General features: G+C 36.5%; 1 protein-coding gene across 3 annotated transcripts in view; it reads left to right on the top strand.

Moving 5' to 3' along the window:
* Positions 1-24,123, top strand: part of EPHA5 (EPH receptor A5) — a 359,799-nt gene that overhangs the window by 168,239 nt on the left and 167,437 nt on the right. For 2 of the 3 annotated variants that reach the window (XM_058434651.1, XM_058434648.1), the window contains exons 4-5: positions 17,579-17,734; positions 22,357-22,692. The exons of the other annotated variant lie outside the window; for it this stretch is intronic. In XM_058434651.1, coding sequence (XP_058290634.1) covers positions 17,579-17,734; positions 22,357-22,692 — 492 coding nt within the window. The remainder of the gene's footprint in view (positions 1-17,578; positions 17,735-22,356; positions 22,693-24,123) is intronic. 3 annotated transcript variants of the gene reach the window in all.

Genomic DNA, 24,123 nt, shown 5'->3' with positions numbered 1-24,123 from the left:
AGAAACTCACTCAAAACCGCTCAACTGCTTTGAATGTGTCCCAGAGATTCTGGTATGTTGTGTCTTTGTTCTCGTTGGTTTCAAAGAACATCTTTATTTCTGCCTTCATTTCATTATGTACCCAATAGTCATTCAGGAGCAGGTTGTTCAGTTTCCATGTAGTTGAGCGGTTTTGAGTGAGTTTCTTAATCCTGAGTTCTAGTTTGATTGCACTGTGGTCTGAGAGACAGTTTGTTATAATTTCTGTTCTTTTACATTTGCTGAGGAGAGCTTTACTTCCAACTATGTGGTCAATTTTGGAATAGGTGTGGTGTGGTGCTGAAAAAAATGTATATTCTGTTGACTTGGGGTGGAGAGTTCTGTAGATGTCTATTAGGTCTGCTTGGTGCAGAGCTGAGTTCAATTCCTGGATATCCTTGTTAACTTTCTGTCTCGTTGATCTGTCTAATGCTGACAGTGGGGTGTTAAAATCTCCCATTATTATTGTGTGGGAGTTTAAGTCCCTTTGTAGGTCACTGAGGACTTGCTTTATGAATCTGGGTGCTCCTGTGTTGGGTGCATATATATTTAGGATATTTAGCTCTTCTTGTTGAATTGATCCTTTTACCATTATGTAATGGCCTTCTTTGTCTCTTATGATCTTTGTTGGTTTAAAGTCTATTTTATCAGAGACTAGGATTGCAACCCCTGCCTTTTTTTGTTTTCCAGTTGCTTGATAGATCTTCCTCCATCCCTTTATTTTGAGTCTATGTGTGTCTCTGCACGTGAGATGGGTTTCCTGAATACAGCACACTGATGGGTCCTGACTCCTTATCCAGTTTGCCAGTCTGTGTCTTTTGATTGGAGCATTTAGCCCATTTACATTTAACATTAATATTGTTATGTGTGAATCTGATCCTGTCATTATGATGTTAGTTGGTTATTTTGCTCGTTAGTTGCTATAGTTTCTTCCTAGCCTCGATGGTCTTTACAATTTGGCATGTTTTTGCAGTGGCTGGAACCGGTTGTTCCTTTCCATGTTTAGTGCTTCCTTCAGGAGCTCTTTTAGGGCAGGCCTGGTGGTGACAAAATCACTCAGCGTTTGCTTGTCTGTAAAGTATTTTATTTCTCCTTCACTTATGAAGCTTAGTTTGGCGGGATAGCAAATTCTGGGTTGAAAATTCTTTTCTTTAAGAATGTTGAATATCGGCCCCCACTCTCTTCTGGCTTGTAGAGTTTCTGCTGAGAGATCAGCTGTTAGTCTGATGGGCTTCCCTTTGTGGGTAACCCGACCTTTCTCTCTGGCTGCCCTTAACATTTTTTCCTTCATTTCAACTTTGGTGAATCTGACAATTATGTGTCTTGGAGTTGCCCTTCTCGAGGAGTATCTTTGTGGCGTTCTCTGTATTTCCTGAATCTGAATGCTGGCCTGCCTTGCTAGATTGGGGAAGTTCTCCTGGATAATATCTTGCAGAGTGTTTTCCAACTTGGTTCCATTCTCCCCATCATTTTCAGGTACACCAATCAGACGTAGGTTTGGTCTTTTCACATAGTCCCAAATTTCTTGGAGGCTTTGTTCATTTCTTTTTATTCTTTTTTCTCTAAACTTCCCTTCTCTCTTCATTTCATTCATTTCATCTTCCATCAGGGATACCCTTTCTTCCAGTTGATCGCATCTGCTACTGAGGCTTCTGCAATCTTCGCGTAGTTCTCGAAACTTGGCTTTCAGCTCCATCAGCTCCTTTAAGCCCTTCTCTCCATTGGTTATTCTAGTTATCCATCCTTCTAATTTTTTTTCAAAGTTTTTAACTTCTTTGCTATTGTTTTGAATTTCCTCTCGTAGCTCAGAGTAGTTTGATCGTCTGAAGCCTTCTTCTCTCAACTCATCAAAGTCATCCTCCATCCAGCTTTGTTCCGTTGCTGGTGAGGAACTGCGTTCCTTTGGAGGAGGAGAGGTGCTCTGTTTTTTAGAGTTTCCAGTTTTTCTGCTCTGTTTTTTCCCCATCTTTGTGGTTTTATCTACTTTTTGTCTTTGGTGATGGTGATGTACAGATGGGTTTTTGGTGTTGAAGTCCTTTCTGTTTGTTAGTTTTCCTTCTACCAGACAGGACCCTCAGCTGCAGGTCTGTTGGAGTTTACTAGAGGTCCACTCCAGACCCTGTTTGGCTGGGTGTCAGCAGCGGTGGCTGCAGAACAGCGGATTTTCGTGAGACCACAAATTCAGCTGTCTGATAGTTCCTCTGAAAGTTTTGTCTCAGGGGAGTACCCGGTTGAATGAGGTGTCAGTCTGACCCTACTGGGGGGGTGCCTCCCAGTTAGGCTGCTCAGGGGTGAGGGACCCACTTTAGGAGGCAGTCTGTCTGTTCTCAGATCTCCAGCTGCGTGCTGGGAGAACCACTACTCTCTTCAAAGCTGTCAGTCAGACAGGGGCATTTAAGTCTGTGGAGGTTCTTTGCTGAGTTTTTGTTTGTCTGTGCCCTGCCCCCAGAGGTGGAGCCTACAGAGGCAGGCAGGCCTCCTTGAGCTATGGTGGGCTCCACCCAGTTCGAGCTTCCTGGCTGCTTTGTTTACCTAAGCAAGCCTGGGCAATGGCGGGCGCCCCTCCCCCAGCCTCGCTGCCGCCTTGCAGCTTGATCTCAGACTGCTGTGCTAGCAATCAGCGAGACTCCGTGGGCATAGGACCCTCCGAGCCAGGTGCGGGACACAATCTCCTAGTGTGCCGTTTTCCAGGCCCGTTGGAGAAGCGCAGTATTAGGATGGGACTGACCCGATATTCCAGGTGCCGTCTGTTTCCCCTTTCTTTGACTAGGAAAGGGAACTCCCTGACCCCTTGCACTTCCCGAGTGAGGCAATGCCTCGCCCTGCTTTGGCTCGCGCACAGTGCGCTTCACCGTCTGTCCTGCACCCACTGTTAGGCACTCCCTAGTGAGATGAAACCGGTACCTCAAGCAGAAATGCAGAAATCACCAGTCTTCTGTGTCGCTGGGGCTGGGAGCTGGAGACCGGAGCTGTTCCTATTCCGGTTTTATTCTTTATTCCAAAATAGCACATAGTTAATTGTACTTTTTTATTTTACGAAAGGGAATATAATTTTGTCAGATACATAGGATTTTCTTCTGAGTTAATGAACTAAGATATAATGCCCAGTAGTACAAGGAGAGATATTCATGACTGAAAACTACTTCTATCTTAGCAATCAAGGCCAAGACCTCGAGTATCCTTTTATAACAAATGTGTTGGTTGCTTTTGTCCCTAAATGGAAGTTTTATTGCGTTAACCACAACATATTCACTCAATGATTCATAGCAGGACTTATTTTATGACTGTAGAGACATGAATTAATCAAAGCAGATCTCACTACTTGAGTCTAAAATAATGTATACTTCAAATCAAATACACAGGCTGTTAAGCTTTTCTTTCAATTACAGAATAAATCATCCAGCTTATATTTAAACTGTGCACCCTACCTATCAAGGCAATAAACATTCATGTTAACACAAATATTGTTCACAAAAGCACATGTACTAAGGAAAAACTAAAGGCTGACATAAGGTTATTTCATGAGTATTTAGTTCATATTTTTCATCATATTTATATGAAACAAAGTAAAAGAGCCTAAGGGTCATGACATTGAATCAACTTGTACACAACAATTATGCTTGCCTATGCTGAGAAAAAACTGTGAGTAGGGAATTTGGGTATCTATTAATTTAGAGAAAATAATATATGTTGTATTATCATAAGCAAATACTAATATTTTTGTCATGGTTTCAAGTGAGAGAGTATTCATCCACAGATTTCTCTTTTTAAGCAAATTCCCGATTGTATATCTATAAAACCCCATCATCTCAGCCCAAAATCTCCTTAAGCTGATAAGCAACTTCAGCAGTCTCAGGATACAAAATCAATGAGCACAAGTCACAAGCATTCTTATACACTAATAACAGACAAATGGAGAGCCAAATCATGAGTGAACCCCCATTCACAATTGCTTCAAAGAGAATAAAATACCTAGGAATCCAACTTACAAGGGATGTGAAGGACCTCTTCAAGAAGAACTACAAACCACTGCTCAATGAAATAAAAGAGGATACAAACAAATGGAAGAACATTCCATGCTCATGAGTAGGAAGAATCAATATCGTGAAAATGGCCATACTGCCCAAGGTAATTTATAGATTCAATGCCATCCCCATCAAGCTACCAATGGCTTTCTTCACAGAACTGGAAAATCTACTTTAAAGTTCATATGGAATCAAAAAAGAGCCCACATTGCCAAGACAATCCTAAGCCAAAAGAACAAAGCTGGAGGCATCACACTACCTGACTTCAAACTATACTACAAGGCTACAGTAACCAAGACAGCATGGTACTGGTACCAAAACAGATATATAGGCCAATGGAACAGAACAGAGCCCTCAGAAATAATGCCACATATCTACAACTATCTGATCTTTGACAAACCTGACAAGAAAAAGAAATGGGGAAAGCATTCCCTATTTAATAAATGGTGCTGGGAAAACTGGCTAGCCATATGCAGAAAGCTGAAACTGGATCCCTTCCTTACACCTTATACAAAAATTAATTGAAGATGGATTAAAGAGTTAAATGTTAGACCTAAAACCATAAAAACCCTAGAAGAAAACCTAGGCAATACCATTCAGGACATAGGCATGGGCAAGGACTTCATGTCTAAAACACCAAAAGCAATGGCAACAAAAGCCAAAATTGACAAATGGGATCTAATTAAACTAAAGAGCTTCTGCACAGCAAAAGAAACTACCAACAGAGTGAACAGACAACCTACAGAATGGGAGAAAATTTTTGCAATCTACTCATCTGACAAAGGGCTAATATCCAGAATCTACAATGAACTCAAACAAATTTACAAGAAAAAGACAAACTACCCCATCAACAAGTGGGCGAAGGATATGAACAGCCACTTCTCAAAAGAAGACATTTATGCAGCCAACAGACACATGAAAAAATGCTCATCATCACTGGCCATCAGAGAAATGCAAATCAAAACCACAGTGAGATACCATCTCACATCAGTTAGAATGGCGATCATTAAAAAGTCAGGAAACAACACGTGCTGGAGAGGATGTGGAGAAATAGGAACACTTTTACACTGTTGGTGGGACTGTAAACTGGTTCAACCATTGTGGAAGTCAGTGTGGCAATTCCTCAGGGATCTAGAACAAGAAATATCATTTGACCCAGCCATCCCATTACTGGGTATATATCCAAAGGATTATAAATCATGCTGGTATAAAGACACATGCACACGTATGTTTGTTGTGGCACTATTCACAATAGCAAAGTCTTGGAACCAAGCTAAATGTCCAACAATGATAGACTGGATTAAGAAAATGTGGCACATATACACCATGGAATACTGTGCAGCCATAAAAAATGATGAGTTCACGTCCTTTGTAGGGACATGGATGAAGCTGGAAACCATCATTCTCAGCAAACTATCGCAAGGACAAAAGACCAAACACCGCATGTTCTCACTCATAGGTGGGAATTGTACAATGAGTACACATGGACACAGGAAGGGGAATATCACACACCGGGGCCTGTTATAGGGTGGGGAGAGGAGGGAGGGGTAGCATTAGGAGATATACTTAATGTTAAATGACAAGTCAATGGGTGCAGCACACCAACATGGCACATGTATACATATGTAACAAACCTTCACATTGTGCACATGTCCCCTAAAACTTAAAGTAGAATAAAAGAAAATAAATAAATAAATAAATAAATAAAAGAAAAGTTCACACACAAAAAAATTCCCTTGGTTAAATCACCCACAAAAACATAGTTTTCTGCCTTTTCTCTAAACTTACAAAATAATTACAAATGCTAACTTTGCTTGAGAAGATGGAAAAGAGGTATAAATTTGGGCTTGCTAATTAACTCATGAAAATATGTTGAAAAATTTGCAAGGCATGGAGCTAAATTTAGGTGCTCAAAAAACTTACGTGAGAGTGCATTTTCTCAATATTTTTTGAAGAAACCATCCCTTGACATTTTTGGCTTTATGCTTTCTCTAGTTGAAGGAATGGTAAAATAAGGTGCTAGAAGCTTTATCACTTAAAATTTAAGTCATTTAATTTAATTTAATTTAATTCAATTTTCCGCTTTTCTAAAGTAAACAAATTCACAAGAAACTGGATTTATTAAACTCATTTGACAGTGGCTGCTTCTTGTTTTTATGAAGAATTTAAATTGTTAAATCTGTTCAAAAAAGTATGATTTGTTCATAAGGCCAAAATGACACAATAAAACAAGCATTAATAGTATGTTTGTGTCAAGATGAACTCTCATTCAGATAGATACCTTTTGTCTATGAAGTAGAAGAAATAAAAGTTTAAGAGTAGAGAAGGTGTAATGCTTAATTCAAACATAGCTTATTCTAACTTTTCCTAGTCTTTTAGTGTGTTCTTTCCAAGTCTGTTCATTTTGACAGAAGAAATAACTTCTTTCCAATTCTCAAATCTTTATCTAATTAAAATTTGTGATGAAGTGGGAAATATGTAACCAAATACTTAAAATGTTTGGCACATAGACAAGCTTACATTTTTATATATACCCTTATACACACTATTACTGAAGTACTCTTATTTCTGAACTAATTCACATTTATTTGTTTGGGATAGAAGAACTGCTTAGCATCTGAAGTAAAATCAAAACGTAAATTTATCTAAAACAACTTAGTACTGTAGAGGAATCAATGATTAAGGGGAAATCAACTCTGCTTTGAAAGATACCTGAATTATATTATTTATGATAAATATTTATATTATACAAATTGTTCCTAGAAACCTTTGAAGAATGGCTGAAATCATGTGGCTTTTATTTCAGTGGAGGTTCAATTAGATAAACAAAAAGTAATATTGTGATTTGTGATAGTCTACAGTCAAAAAGCCATGTGTCGGTTCATGCTAGGCCAAAAGGAGCTTCATGTTTAGCTACTATATGTCAAGCACATCTGCATTGTCGAGATGGAGACATACACCATCACATCACTGCAGAAGGTCTTTCCATCAATATTTTTCCGTACCCTTGGCATTTAGACTTGTAAAACTGAAATTAGTTCAGCTTAACTATTTTATCTTAGGAGGATACACTATTTGTCAGTGAATAGTTTAGAAATGCATAACAATCAAATCAATGTACTTCACTTGAGCATGACAAACTTTCTGTCCTAGATTATTTGGTGAATTTGTTCTATCTATCTATATATTTTTTCGATATATTTTAAAATTTTCTAACTTTGCTGGTAATGAAGTATAGAAGTTATCATTTTAAAAATAAAACAGGGAGTGATATCTGGTACATAATAAATTTTTACCAAATTTAAAAGTATTTTGCCATTTTTGGAATACTAAATGAGGTAATAATCTCTTTCTCTGAATTATGGGAAGGAAATTAGTATTATAATTAATCATTGATACTACGTGATAAAACACTTCTATAAAATATATAGATTTAACAATATAAAAATGTGAAATTGATAATCCTAATCAGTTTCTAATACTTTACACAGCTTTATTTTATTTATGATTTTATTTATATGTACACACACTACCATTTATATTATATATATACACATTACAACATATACATATATCTATTACTGATGGTCCACAATTTGGTTAAATATATATATGTGTGTGTGTGTGTGTGTGTGTGTGTGTATCACACACATGAATGCTATTAAAATTGTTTTGAATGACTTTTTAAAAATGTGTATGTTAATATTAAACACCATTAAACAATTAGTGTTTCTAAATATGTGACGGATAATGTATAAGTGATTGCCACACAACTAAATTATTTAATGACACAATGGTAATAAAAATATCTTAATTATATATGTCTATTCCATGTTCAGTACAGTTCATGGCAGGAAATTCTGATTTATTACATATTGTAGATGAATGAATATGTAACCAAATTTATTTTATGTTTCATTTATAAATATTATAGTCTTTGAATTTCTGCCAATATTTGGTGAGCATAAATTAAAAATACATTATATTGAGAAATTTAATGTATTTTTCAATAGTATTACTGTCCTTTTCTTATGTAATATTCTAATGTTAGAATTAGCCTTATTGTTTTCAATCATTTAAACTTACATTCTAGTTAGCCAGTTAATGCTAGATTCTCAAGTAGGACCTGTTTCCTGTTTCTGTTTGATATTATTCAAGAGACGCTGCCAAACTTTAGAGCTCCTAGTTTAAATTTATTTTAATTGTATCAATGTTTTAACATAATACCAACTTTCATACTGAGAAGACATTTTTAAAAAATGATTTCAAATTGTCTCTTAGATTCAGGGGTTACATGCACAGGTTTGTTACATGGATATATTACATGATGGTGAGATTTGGGATACCATGATCCCATCAGTCAGGTAGCGAACATAGTACCCAACAGTTAGCTTTTCATCCCTGACTCGACTTCCTTCCTCCTTCTTCCCTCTAGTAGTGCCTAGAGTCTATTGTTGCCATCTTTATGTTCATGGGTACACAAAGTTTAGCTCCCACTTATAAGTGAGAAGATATGGTATTTGGTTTTCTGTTCCTGCATTAGTTCACTTAGGATAATAGCTTCCAGTCGCATCCATGTTGCTGCAAGGGACATGATTTTGTTCCTTTTTATGGTTGTGTAGTATTCCATGGTGTGTTTGTACATCTTCTTTATCCAGTCCACCATTGATGGGAATCTAGGTTGATTCATGCCTTTGCTATTTAATACTGCACCATTGCTATTGATTAGTACTGCACTGATCATATGAGCACATATATCTTTTTGTCAGAACCACTTATTTTCTTTTGGATATACCCAGTAATAGAATTACTGGCTTGAGCAGTAGTTCTGTTTTCAGTTGAAAAATCTCTAAACTGCTTTCCATAGTGCTGAACTAATTACATTCCAACCAACAGTGTATAAGCATTCCCTTTTCTCCACAGCCTCACCATCATCGGTTGTTTTCTGACTTTTAAATAATGACCATTCTGACTATTGTGAGATGGTATCTCATTGTGGTTTTGATTTGCATCTCTCTGATGATTGGTGATGTAGAGCATTTTTTTCATGTTTGTTGACTGTAATCTTTTCTTTTGAGAAGTGTTTGTTCATGTATTTTGCCTGCCTTTTAATGGGGCTATATATTTTTTTTTGCTTGTTTAATTGTTTAAGTTCCTTAGGGAGTCTGGATATTAGATCCTTGTCAGATGCATAGTTTGCAATTTTTTTTTCATTCTGCAGGTTGTCTGTTTACTCTGTTAATAGTTTTTCTTGCTGTGCAGAAGCTCTTTAGTTTACTTAGATCCCACTTTTCATTTTTGTTTTTGTTACAATTGCTTGTAAAGACTTAGTCATACATTCTTTTTTTCAAAGTCGATGTCTAGAATGGTGTTTCCTAATGTTTTCTTCTAGGATTTTTATAGTTTGAGACATGAAATTTAAGTCTTTAGCTCATCTTGAGTTAATTTTTGTACATAGTACAAAGTACTAGTAGGGGTCTGGTTTCATTCTTCTGCATATAGCTAGCCAGCTTTCCCAGCACCATTTATTGAATGGGAAGTTTTTCCCCTATTGCATATTTTTGTTGGCTTTGTAAAAGATCAGAAGGTTGTAGGTGTGCAGTTTTATTTCTGGATTCTCTATTATGTTCCATTCGTTTATGTGTCTGTTTTTGTACCAGTACCATGCTGTTTCACTTACTGGAAACTTATACTGTATTTTAAAGTTGAGTAATGTAATGCTACTCACTTTGTTCCTTTTGGCTTAAGATTACTTCAGCTGTTTGGGCTCATTTTGTTTCCATATGAATTTTGGAATAGTTTTGTCTGATTCTGTGGAAAATGATATCAGTAGTTTAATAGAAATAGTATTGAATCTGTACATTGGTTTGGGCAGTATGGCATTTTAATGATGTTGATTCCTCCGATCCATAAATATGGAATGTTTTTCCATTTGTTTGTGTCATCTATGATTTCTTTCAGTAGTGTTTTGTAGTTATTCTTGTATATATCTTTCACCTCCTTGGTTCAATGTATTCCTAGGTATTTTATTCTTTTTGTGGCTATTGTGAATGGGGCATTCTTGACTTGGCTCTCAGCTTGAATATTATGGATATATAGAAATGCTACTGATTTTTATACATTGATTTTGCATCCTGGAGGTTTACTGATGTCATTTATCAGATCCAGGAGCCTTTTGGTGAAGTTTCTAGGGTTTTCTAAGTACATAATAACATTGTCAGTAAAGAGAAGTAGTTTTGACTTCTTTTCCTATTTGGATGCCTTTTATTTGTTTCTCTTGCCTGATTGCTCTGGCTACACTTCCAATGTTTTAAATATGAAGATAAAATGCTGTTACTGTTAAATTTTGGTATAAGTCCCTACAAAGGACATCAACTCATCATTTTTTATGGCTGCATAGTATTCCATGGTGTATATGTGCCACATTTTCTTAATCCAGTCTATCGTTGTTGGACATTTGGCTTGGTTCCAAGTCTTTGCTATTGTGAATAGTGCTGCAACAAACATACGTGTGCATGTGTCTTTATAGCAGCATGATTTATAATCCTTAGGGTATATACCCAGTAATGGGATGGCTGGGTCAAATGGTATTTCTAGTTCTAGATCCCTGAGGAATCACCACACTGACTTCCACAATGGTTGAACTAGTTTACAGTCCCACCAACAGTGTAAAAGTGTTCCTATTTCTCCACATCCTCTCCAGCACCTGTTGTTTCCTCACTTTTTAATGGTCACCATTCTAACTGATGTGAGATGGTATCTCATTGTGGTTTTGATTTGCATTTGTCTGATGGCCAGTGATGATGAGCATTTTTTCATGTGTCTTTTGGCTGCATAAATGTCTTCTTTTGAGAAGTGTCTGTTGGAAACCATCATTCTCAGCAAACTATCGCAATGACAAAAAACCAAACACTGCATGTTCTCACTCATAGGTGGGAATTGAACAATGAGAACACATGGACACAGAAAGGGGAACATCACACACAGGGGCCTGTTGTGGAGGGGCGGGAGGGGGAAGGGATAGCATTAGGAGATATACCTAATGTTAAATGACGAGTTAATGGGTGCAGCACACCAACATGGCCCATGTATACATATATAACTAACCTGCATGTTGTGCACATGTACCCTAAAACTTAAAGTATAATAATTTAAAAAGTTGGCATACGTAATATTTATACTATTTAAAATGACATGTTTTGAGTTTTAATTTCCTTATAGCATTTTGTGTTATGCTGTTTTTCTTAGCAAACACGTATTTTAAACCCACACTAAACTCTCTTCTGAATAGCTTATTTTGAAAAATGTATTAAATAAATATAATTCACTTAGCTTAGCTTATATCCTCTGATAATTCACATATGATAGAGCTATGGAAATAAATATTGTTCATAGTGATTTTCTGTCTTTCTCAATAAAACATACTTAGATAAGGCCAGCAATGCTTTTGAAAGTTAATTATATCTTGAACACTGCAAATAACAATAGTTTGTGCCTTTTTAACTCAATTTCCTTTATATGTATAGTATGCATATATATATATATATGCACACATATATGGCTGTATATTTTAATTCTAATGGAAAGAAGTGTAGTATTTTAAAGTATTAAAACAGTAATTATTATATATATTAATATTTTTAAAAAATTTTCTCGGTGGGCCATATTTCTGGAGTATTGACTTTGAATTATGAAGTGAATATACTTAGTTATCCCAAGGTTAATAGCTGTTTAAGGGTAAAATATATTGGAGATGTTAAAAATAATTTAATTGAAAATATTGCGAAAAATCAATCCAATTAGTCAGTTTAATTTTTTTTGGTAATTTTGAGAACCTTTAAACAATTTCTCATAAGATTATACAGCAAATTTCTAAATAGGTGCTAAATAGATGGCTCAAAGGTTTAAAGGATAAGTAGGGAAAGAACATGTATTCTTGCAGATTAGCATATATACTATGGAAATGGTTGCATTTAAAAAATGAACCTTCAAGCATGAGTAGAAATAATTATTAAACATAATTTTCTTTCCCCCAGGAGGTTGCCACAATAGTCTCATAAAACATGTCAACATGGGGTGCATTTTTTGTCTTCTACTCTTTGCCCAACTTAAATGACTAGCATAATGTTTTCTAAATGATATTTAGGTAATGTACAGACATCATATGAAACAACTTTGCTCCAGAAGCTTCATTTATTTTTAATAAACCATTTTGGGTTGGTATTTAAAGAAATTGTACTGCTTATCTAGATAATTATTTCTTAAATATTATCATGATTAAAATGTAAAATATCAATTTTGCCTCTATCATTGTTTGTTTATTATTAATTATTCCACCCATGAAATACACTGTATCATGTTTTGTCACAGTTCTTGACAGAAAGTGTGGACTCAAAAAACAAATTATACCTTTAATGTCTTCCAAATGGTTTCAGATTAAATTCAAATCTCTTATCGGGGACTACAAGCTTTTTCAAAAAAAAATTTATACATTTATTTATTTATTTATATGTCTTGTCTTTTGGCCCAGAATGCTTTTCCTACAGTGTTCAGTGGCAGGGAAGAAAAGTTTCTCAAATACAGGAAATAAGTAGATGGATGGAGACAATGAGTGTGGTAGGAGACTGCCTTTAAAGAATTTTTAAATATTACTTGGAAACTTGTAGGCTATGCTAGCATTTTGTAATGAAAAGATCTGGAGTTTCCTAAAAGAGGGCATGTCAAATATTGCTGAGAAGTGAGTATGGCAAGAAAATAACTGCAATCTTAATGAAAGTAGTTTTCATTGAGATGTATCAATGGAGTGGAGTGAGTCATGTGATTTAGAATGAGGAGCTACAGATGTATATATGGAAAATAATTTAAGAAATCATATCCTGAAAGTGGAACTAAACTGGGAAAATTGGAATCATGTGAGGTTGATAGTTTTGTTGTTTGTTTTGTTTTGCTTTGTTTTTGAGCATCTCAGAAGAATTGTAGCTACTTGGAAGCTTCATCTCAGAGAGCAGAGTGGGGATTCCTAATTCAAATACAGATATTTTTATTTGATATGAACAAGGATACATTTTATTCTATTTTGATAGAAATAAAGGTAGAGAAGATGGGTACCATTGTGTCCGGAATTAGTGGGTTCTTGGTCTCACTGACTTCAAGAATGAAGCCGCGGACCCTCGCGTTGAGTGTTACAGCTCTTAAGGTGGCGCGTCCGGAGTTGTTCGTTGCTTCCGATGTTCGGATGTGTTCGGAGTTTCTTCCTTCTGGTGGGTTCATGGTCTCGCTGGCTCAGGAGTGAAGCTGCAGACCCTCGCGGTGAGTGTTACAGCTCATAAAAGCAGTGTGGACCCAAAGAGTGAGCAGTAGCAAGATTTACTGCAAGGAGCGAAAGAACAAAGCTTCCACAGTGTGGAAGGGGACCCCAGCGGGTTGCCACTGCTGGCTCGGGCAGCCTGCTTTTATTCTCTTACCTGGCCCCATCCACGTCCTGCTGATTGGTAGAGCCGAGTGGTCTGTTCTGACAGGGCACTGATTGGTGCGTTTACCATCCCTGAGCCAGACATAAAGATTCTCCATGTCCCCATCAGATCAGTTAGATACAGAGTATGGACATAGAGGTTCTCCAAGGCCCCCACCAGAGCAGCCAGACACAGAGTGTCGACTGGTGCATTCACAGATCCTGAGCTAGACACAGGGTGCTGATTGGTGTATTTACAATCCTTGAGCTAGACATAAAGGTTCTCCAAGGCCCCACCAGAGCAGCTAGATACAGAGTGTAGACTTGTGCATTCACAGATCCTGAGCTAGACACAGGGTGCTGATTGGTGTATTTACAATCCCTGAGCTAGACATAAAGGTTCTGCATGTCTCCACCAGACTCAGGAGCCCAGCTGGCTTCACTCAGTGGATCCTGCACCAGGGCTGCAGGTGGAGCTGCCTGCCAGTCCCGCGCGTGCGCTCGCACTCCTCAGCCCTTGGGTGGTCGATGGGACTGGGCGGCGGTCGTCGGGGAGGCTCCGGCCGCACAGGAGCCCATGGAGGGGGTGGGAGGCTCAGGCATGAGGGCTGCAGGTCCCGAGCCCAGCCCCGCGGGAAGACAGCTAAGGTCCGGTGAGAAATCGAGCGCAGCGCCGGTGGGTCGGCACTGCTGGGGGACCCAGTACACCCTCCGCAGCCGCTGGCCCGGGTGCTAAGTCCCTCATTGCCCGGGGCCGGCAGGGCCGGCTGCTCCGAGTGAGGGGCCCGCCAAGCCCACGCCCACCCGGAACTCCAGCCGGCCCGCAAGCGCCGCGCACAGACCCGGTTTCTGCTCGGGCCTCTCCCTCCACACTCCCCGCAAGCTGAGGGAGCTCCCGCCTTGGCCAGCCCAGAAACGGGCCCCCACAGTGCAGCGGTGGCTGAAGGGCTCCTCAAGTGCCACCAAAGTGGGAGCCCAGGCAGAGGAGGGGCCGAGAGGAGCGAGGGCTGTGAGGACTGCCAGCATGCTGTCACCTCTCACCATGACATATAGGTTTGGAGATTTGATGGTAGGAAAGTGAGAAAATTTCTTTCTGACAACTTTTATTTTCTGAAGACAAATGACTGTATCAGCTGATAGTAACAGAAACAGAGCTCATAAGGAGTTTGAAGGAACAGGAGATGCTACAAGAAAATCCTGTTGATGTTGGAATCGAAGTTAACTAAGGGAATAATATAAGTTTGTCTAGCAGGGTTCTAGGACCCCTGGGAATTTAGGGTCATGATTTGAAGGTGACGAATAATTACGGTTTATGACATTTTTCTTGGATAATATTGAACCACACAGTTTTTTTTTTCTCTCTAAACATCTATTTGCATTACTTCAACCACCTCAAATTAAATAATGCCTTAGATATTACTCATTATCTTCCCCAACACGTTTCATGTCCTGTTCTCTGAGAAAATGGCACCAGTATTTTCTGTGAAGTTTAAGCCAAATACCTTACAGTCACTCTTACAATTTTCCGCTAAGTCATCTAACCCATTAAATACATCATGAAATCTAGTTGATTTTACCCCATTCTCATTTCTTGAATTCCCCTCGTTTTATTGATCACTACTGGAACCACTCTGGTTAAGTGACATTGTCTCTTTCTGGACCAATGCAATAGAAACAGAAGAGCTGTTTGCCTCTGTTCTTGCTTTTTTACCCAGGCTGCTGTGTAATGATCTCATAAACACTACTTTGATCTCATTAGTCTCTGGCTTAGTAACTTTGCAGTTACTGTGAATATATACAATTTTCATTTGTCAGTTAAACCTTAATAAAGCTGGGGTGAGGGGAACTTTCCGATGACGACCTTTGCCTATAAAATAAAGTACCAAATATCTAATAAAATATATAAGGTTTTTGTGGCCTGGTGCCCTCTGTCCTGTGTAAACTTGACTCTTCCACTTTATTCTGACTCTCTTCCTGATCAATTCTTTAGTATCTTCCATTTCCCTATTTGTTCTCCACCTCATGTGGTGCTTTGCAAGGATTTCTCCCTGTAAGGTACGGATACACTCTAACTCAAGTTAAATCATTTTCATAATCTTTCAAATATAAGCAGAGACTCAGCTTCCTGAGGGAAGTCTCCTTTAATAATCAAGATTAAATTGGGTATCTATGTTGACTGCTATAGCTCTTTTTTCTTTTCCTGGTGTAGTAATATTTATAATATTTATGGAATACCTTTAAGATTCATAAAGGCAAGGCCGTGTCTATCTCATTTACCTCTGAAGCCAGTCCAAGTAGTTTCTGGCCCACTATACCTGCTGAAAACATCTTATTGAACTGAACAGAAAGATACATTTATCTACTTTTTACTTCGATTTATATTATTTTATATTTCCAAAGCTCCGTTGGGGGTTTTAACAGCAGTGTTATATGTGATATAATATAAAGTGTTTAAGTTAAGAGGCATTTATTAAACAGAAATGACTTGTTTCATGAATGGTAAATTAATTCCAAATACTTAGAACATATGAATTGACACTTCATGTCTTTGAAAGCAAATAGTGTTTAAAGTGAGAATGGTTTTACTAAAAGGATAAAAGAAGAAAAATTGAATAACTTAGCTAAGTATGGTATAGGCTGCTACAGCAATCCTATTATAAGAAAAATAATGTTTTAAATCTTCTCCTAATCATTTAACTACAAGAATGTCCCTAATACTATCAAAAAGCTCTTGTTATCTTTCAAATACCTTCACATTCTCTCAGAATTTATAAGAGCATTAAGGCTTTATTATCACTATAATTAGATCTACTGAAGTGTACCTTCTCAATTTTGCCCATTCCTGATTATTCATGGTGATGGCAGAGAGCCTTAGAATGGATTACTAAAACATGAAATCATTTATAGCATATGAAAGTTGGCCCCAATTCATTTTGTCTATCAGAAATTTCTACTGAAATCCAAGTTCACCTTTGAGCTTCAGCAAATGTGCGTGATACTTCAGTATATGTAGTGAGCTTTGAAAATAGAAAAACATAGTTGATTAGCTTTATGTAAAGTAAGCTGTACAAAGCACTCAAACCATCAGTTTGGTAGTCTTCAATTGTGACCCATACTGAGCAATTAGCATATTAAAGTTTGGCTTTATTAGCCATTGAGAAATAAGAATCATATGAACATGTAGAAAATCCACAGAATAAAAAGATTTACCTCATGTGCATTTACCTGATGATAAGCTTAGAAATGCTCACAGAAATATCAGAAAACACTTTCTGTATATGATTCTAGATAGTTCAGTTATAATATTCATGCCACTCCATTCATTCATTCACACATTTCATAGAACTCTTTGAATGCCTTTTGTGGTCAAACACTGGAAAAAGTAAGTGCAAAACTGAATAAGACATAATGTTTGAGCTTAAGAAATCATCATAATTTGTATAGTAAATAAGCCTTACTTAGAATAGACAAATGTTGAATCAGTAGGTGTCTCAAAGAAAAGTTCTAAAATGAAGTAAATGTAAAACAAATGTCAAAAATTTGACTCCCTTAAAATAAAAATAATACAGTTGATATATCAGGTCATCTATGCATTCTCCTCAATCTAACAGAATTTATGAGGCATTTAGCACATACTAATTAATTTATTTATTATTCAATAACAATTTTGAGTGCCTACTTTGTATCATACCATTTTAGCAGTACATGGAATAATATTTATTTCTTCAACATACTTGTAGTAATGATAGAGTAGGTGAAAATCGTACACAAAGCACTGCTTCAGTTTTAAATACATATAAGTATTTGCCTTTTATCAATATAATTCCTTATAAGCTCCTGTAGCATAAAAATCATTACAAGTATGTACATTCCATAAATGTTTAAGGACTTTAAATAAATATTTGATTATTTGAATGAAGAGCCTAGTATTTATGATCCAGAAGCTTATGAAAAATTCTTGAAATTGATGCAAAGGTTGTGTTATCTGTAATCTGCGTATACTAGTCAAAATAATGACATTATTCACAAAACAAACACTGCATCTTTTCCAGGGAAAAGCTTAGTCTCTTATTTCTTTTGACAGTGTGCAGACCTGGGTTCTTCAAAGCCTCACCTCACATCCAGAGCTGCGGCAAATGTCCACCTCACAGTTATACCCATGAGGAAGCTTCAACCTCTTGTGTCTGTGAAAAGGATTATTTCAGGAGAGAGTCTGATCCACCCACAATGGCATGCACAAGTAAGGAAACCCACGGATATTTGGTGATGCTAACTTTCACCAGTTTTGAGGAAACAGCATGATAGAGCCTGTTATATTCTAATAACATTTCCCCTTAAAACAGGCGTAATGTTTAATCTTCTCTATACAGTTGTCACCAATTTTCAATCTCCTTGAATAAGCACTGAAAAATTTGAGTCTCTTTTATTACTCATTGTTAGAAGCATCCATTTTCCCTAACTTCAAATTCAACAGCTGAGACACGGATATAGAATGTTTTCTTTTATTTTGTGGCTTATTTCAGCGTTCGTGCTAGCTAAACAGGACTTTGATAATCTACTTCCCAGTTTACATTAAAACCACTTCTTCCTTCCTCCTCCTCCTCTTCTTCTTTATTCTTCCTTCCTCTTCTTCCTCTTCCTCCTCCTCCTCTTCTTCTTCTTCCTCTTCCTCTTCTGCCAGTTTTCTCACCACATAATTATGTAGCTGATGGAGCCTTCACCATCTTGTTCTAAACTGCCCCAATAAAGCCACTAAGAAAGTCATTTATAAAAGAACACAGGAAATATTTCAGGAACATAGAGAACTGGGAGTGGCAAATAAGATTTAAATCAGATCAGAGTCATACATACACCAAGTTTTTTGCTAGGGTTCTCAAGCAGCTGTCATGTTTCTTGTTAGTGAGTGTCCTTAACTATTATTTAATATATTTGCTGATCATAAGTAGAGTAGATGAATAGTAAACATTTAATTCTAACATTTGCAGTAGATGTAGCCACATCTTTCAACATTTTTAATTTTCCGTATATTTGGTTTTTCATATATTTCTGAGAATGTAACACATTTATGCATTTGTTTGCTTGATGACAATACTTTCAGAGTTTTTCCATAAGAAAGTCTCTGTAGCAAATCAAGCAAAAACAGAAAATTAAAGAGAACGAAAGTGAATCCCTCTCTCCTCATATTGTTTAATTTCCATGAACTGCCTGGATTTACTATTTTAGGTCCCAGAAAGTTGTAGCTGCTTTCAAAGGTGTTCACAAAAAATTTGAAATGTTAGTATCCATTTCTAAATTTAAAGAAGCAGTGCAGATTTGTTATCAAATAATCACAAATTGAAATTTTATCTGAAGTTCATAGTGTCTAAATTTCATAGTGTCAGTGAAACATATTTTCAGATTTCCTTAAATCATTGCTATTAATTCGCTTTACACTCTGAAGACCATTCTTTTATCCCAAAGCTGATGATTTCATGGGTTAGATGATTACTAGTGAAAAATAATTTCCTCTTCAAATGAATAAATACAATTTTTATATGCGCTTTTGTAAGGATACATATGAATGGAGAAGATATAAACTATGATTGGATGTGATGCATTTTGGTTGCAGTGGAGATTTAAATAACGTTTTTGCTTGTGAGAGCAAATGAATGCCCAGATAGGGAAAATGTTGGCTAGACAACAGAGTGGTAAATTAAAGAGAAAACCCTGTTTTGAATTATCTTTCAAATTTTATTAATTTTCTAATTGTTATTTTCTTTAAGTGGTCTACCCGTGATATTTCTTTTTTTCAGCATAAATGTGAGCCTCCCTTTCTGTAAATTTGTTAGGATTGGAAATGGGGGTGGGGCGTGAGGGGGGAAGCTGTGCTTTGGTGGCAAGGACTGCTTAGCACTTTTTTAGGACCAAAGCCCACAGTCAGGCTTCACGTTTCTCAGTTTCCAGGTGTGTGAATTTCTAATACTGTGTTGTCAAATGAGCACTAATTTGCATGCATTTCTAAAAATAAAATAAAATTAAATTAAAAAATTAGGACTCATGTATAAGATCTTTCTAATACACAATCTATGAGCGTGTGTGTATGTTTTTAGTTGCATTCATAATACCACAAATACTAGATATGATTTCCTTATCACTTGATAGATGTTCAGATGAAGATCCTGAGCTTCACTTTGCCTTTGGCTCTTTGGAATTGCATTTATAGCTCCAACTTCAAATTTTTTTCTAGAATATACAAAGTTTTTAAATCTATATAACATTTTATAAGCCTGCAGAAAAAAATCAAACAAAAATAAAACCTAAAATTCTGATGAATCTGCTTAAATTAAAGTTCATCTCACAGTTCTACTTTGGTTCCCACATCATATCTGTGATTGGGGCAGGGGAATTTTATTACATGTTTTTTGTAGGTGCATGTTAGTTGGAGCTTCCACTTTTTACCTGTACTTTAGGGTCTCACTTGAGTTTGAGTTTCCTTTTGACTTTAAAGCTGTTTGTGCCCCCATCCTAGCTGTTAGTAGAAGAGTCAGAAGAAAAGGAGGATTCAACTGCTGATGCATTCTTACAGATTTAGAGGAAATGTGTTAAATGCAAGAATTTTTCAGTTGGCAGAAATTAAAAAAAAAAAAAAAAGTTTGACATTGTTCTAATTTAGAGATATTTCTCAGAGGTTAATCCTGAGATTAAATTTCATTTTGTCTATAACTTTGTACTATTAAATAAGCTAAAGTTTATGGTAAACAAGAACATGTGTATTTCCAGAAATACCATTTAGCCCAGCAATCACATTACTGGGTATATACCCGAAGGATTATAAATCATTCTACTATAAAGACACATGCACAAGTATGTTTATTGCAGCACTGTTTACAATAGTAAAGTAAAGCAAATACAATTCGAATGCCCATCATTGATAGACTGGATATTTCCATCTTAAGACATTATTTCAACTTAAAGGGGACTGTTTTATATTGAAGTATGTGAGATGGCAGGTATCACAAAATTCACAGGATTCAAACATGGTCGAGGTGGGGATTTTTTTTTTGCAAAGATGTCAAGCTTTTAATTAAGGGGTTCTTTTGGCCTGGCGCGGTGGCTCACGCCTGTAATCCCAGCACTGTGGGAGGCCCAGGCAGGTGGATCACTTGAGGCCAGGAGTTAGAGACCAGCCTGGCCAACATGGTGAAATCTTATCTCTACTAAAAATACAAAAATTAGCCAAGTGTGGTGGTGGGCCCCTTAATTCCAGCTATTCAGGAGGCTGAGGCAGGAGAGTCATTTGAACCTGGGAGGTGGAGGTGGCAATGAGCCAAAATTACTCCAGTGCACTTCAGCCTGGGCAACAGAGAGAGACTCTGTCTCTAAATAAATAAATGACATTCTCTCCAGCTAAATCTTAAATGCCAGTTCGCTTTCTTACCACTTTTAAAACAATCCCTCAAAAGTCATGACTTACTAAATGTTAGTTAAAAATTGTTAATTTTGGTATTTAGAACAGACAATGCATATTAGGATAACAGATCATCCTAAGTAGCTTAATTATGCTTATGAACCATTCAACTATCACCACACTCCATTTTATTCTCTGTGAGGAGAGATGTCCAAATTGCCTCTGGAACAAATATAAATGTATTTTCTCTTTGAGATTATCCAATAATATAACATTAACAGCTGACTGAAGTTTTAACTAAATATCTAAACATTGACTATAGTGTTAGAAATTACCTAATTAATTTTTGTTCTCTCTATTATTCTAATCAAGTTCAGGAATAATTAAAATAATATACAAATAAGATATGGTTACCCTTAATATATGAAATTCATAAAGCAATTCTGATCATGGATTTCATTACTCGTATTTTAGTGGAAATATTCCATCTTATTGAAATAAGATGATTCTGAATATAAAATGTATTTTAAAAGCTACACCCAGTTTCCATTAAGATATATACAAAAAAATAAAGTGTACAAGAAATACTTCATGAAGTTAGGAAAGTTTCACTCCTAATAGCTATTAGTAGCTAACATGTTATGATTCCATGAAAATATTTGTGTTAAATCTATTTCTTTTCTATTTTGGTAGGTTATTGGAGGTTGAAATTTATTCTATTGATCCTTCAAAATCTGAACGCTTTTATTCATCCTATTGTAGTCCTTTTGAGGGTTATTTTTTAAATAAATTTTAAATTTTAAATTAAATAAAATTTACAACTTGCAGAACTGTAATATAAAAACAACATCAAAGTAAAATATGTTTTACTGCAAATTGTAATTTTGACCATTTACTTAAATTATAATGCCTTTTTGATATACAGTAGGGGGTTTCAAATTCTGTTGGTGATTTAGCAAGTAGATAGGCAATCTATTTTGAAGCATGCTAAGGTTATTTTTTTTTACTTACAAAATTTGTAGTCAGGAGCTACGCTGAAAATTCTGTATTTTCCTATGTTTGTTTCTTAGTAGATACTTTGTGTTTACTTTGTAGGTTGCAGGGATTAGCATCAATGAGGAAACATTCAGTTCAATCCCCAAGGAAACTCACCAGTTTATAAATATATAAGTTTAATTTTATCTTATAATATTTGTGCATACATGGTTTTATTCCATAATTGTTTACATATACATGAAGCAAAACATTCTGCTTTTACTGAACTAGTGTTGTAACAATGCCAAGATAAGTCATTTCCATAGGGAATAAACCCCACTATTGTCCCTACAAAATTATGAAAACAAAACTACAAATTATGACTTAAAGGACTTATTGCAAATCTATTTTCGTCCTTCAGACCAGGAATTGGTGTGATAAATAATGCCTAATTAATGCCATCTTAAAATATGTTTTTCTTACTTTACTTTGCAAACCAGGACCCCCCTCCGCTCCTCGGAATGCCATCTCAAATGTTAATGAAACTAGTGTCTTTCTGGAATGGATTCCGCCTGCTGACACTGGTGGAAGGAAAGACGTGTCATATTATATTGCATGCAAGAAGTGCAACTCCCATGCAGGTGTGTGTGAGGAGTGTGGCGGTCATGTCAGGTACCTTCCCCGGCAAAGCGGCCTGAAAAACACCTCTGTCATGATGGTGGATCTACTCGCTCACACAAACTATACCTTTGAGATTGAGGCAGTGAATGGAGTGTCCGACTTGAGCCCAGAAGCCCGGCAGTATGTGTCTGTAAATGTAACCACAAATCAAGCAGGTAAGTGCCATGCCCAACCCAATTGTGTATGTGAGGCCTAGTTCTGTCAATTATTTCCGTAGCCGAGGGCCAAGTTGACTGAAATCTGTGTGAGAACTTTACATTAACTGGAAGGTCAGGACTTAAAGTATAACACATCAAAAACGCTTTTGCAGTTTTAAACAAATAATAGTTAAAGCTTTGTTAGCAATCCCATTTACAGGAAAACAAAACAAAACAAAATATTTTTTAATTGAATTTTTTCATTAGAAATACATTTCTGGATCAAATCCATTTGAAGCAAAATTTATCTCATATAATTTCATAGCATTCAATTTTACAGCTCAAATCTATTTTTTGTTTCTTTTAATTTTTAAAAACTCATTAATTTAGCATGTGATCAGGCAGGTTTTATTTGCTTGTTTATTTGCTTGCTTGGCAACACAGATGAATTTTCCTTGCAGATCATAAATCTTTTCATATTATTTCAACCATTGTTGCAAAAATGCATGCAATGAAACTTTCTTTGTTAAGTTCATTTATCAAAATTAGAATAACTATGAACTATTATACAACCATCTGAAAACATTTCTATATTCCATATGGAAATTTTCGAATTAGTAGGAAGTAATTATTAGGGAGTAGGGAATACAGTCCTGTTTGAGCTACTGATTTCCCTATATTTTCCTCTCAAATGTTCACCTTTAAGCAAATTAACATGAAAGACTTCTTTCCTAGTAAGATAAAAACCGAAGACAAACTGCAGCTAATTTAATAATTCAACCCACTATGTGGCAAGAGTCATTCTAAACCTAAGAGTAATTTGTAGCATGTTTTGTCCACCAACAGGTATCTGGGAGGGGAAGAAAAATGCATTAAAAGCCAAAAGTTATAACTTTCCTCTATCAACTGGCTACAACTCTCAGTCCAAAGTGTAGAGTAGTAACCTTGTCATCTCCTTAGTACTTCAGGTGGGCTTTGGTCAGTGAGCACATCCTTGCCACCAGTACTCACAAATAAATAGGACATGTTTGACTGAATGAAATCAGGCTTAGTTTATTTAATATTAGTATATGTTTGTAGGTTGTGGAATGCTAGCCTTGATGTGGGAATGCTGTTGGTTACAAAGTCTCAGCAAAAATAATTTGAATTGTTGGACACCTCAGGTAAATCAAGCAGTTATATTCTAAGAATAAGAAAATGCATGCAGCTGGCCAGGCACAGTGACTCACGCCTGTAATCCCAGCACTTTGGGAGGACAAGGCGGGCGGATCACGAGGTCAGGAGATCGAAACCATCCTGGCTAACACGGTGAAACCCCATCTCTACTAAAAATACAAAAAAATTAGCTGGGCGTGGTGGCGGGCGCCTGTAGTCCTACCTACTCGGGAGGCTGAGGCAGGAGAATGGCGTGAATCCAGGAGGCAAAGCTTGTAGTGAGCTGAGATCGCA

The sequence above is a fragment of the Hylobates moloch genome, unplaced genomic scaffold (assembly GCF_009828535.3).
Source record: "Hylobates moloch isolate HMO894 unplaced genomic scaffold, HMol_V3 SCAFFOLD_2, whole genome shotgun sequence".
Taxonomy (NCBI): Eukaryota; Metazoa; Chordata; class Mammalia; order Primates; family Hylobatidae; genus Hylobates; species Hylobates moloch.
This window is presented reverse-complemented; position numbering and strand designations above follow the sequence as displayed.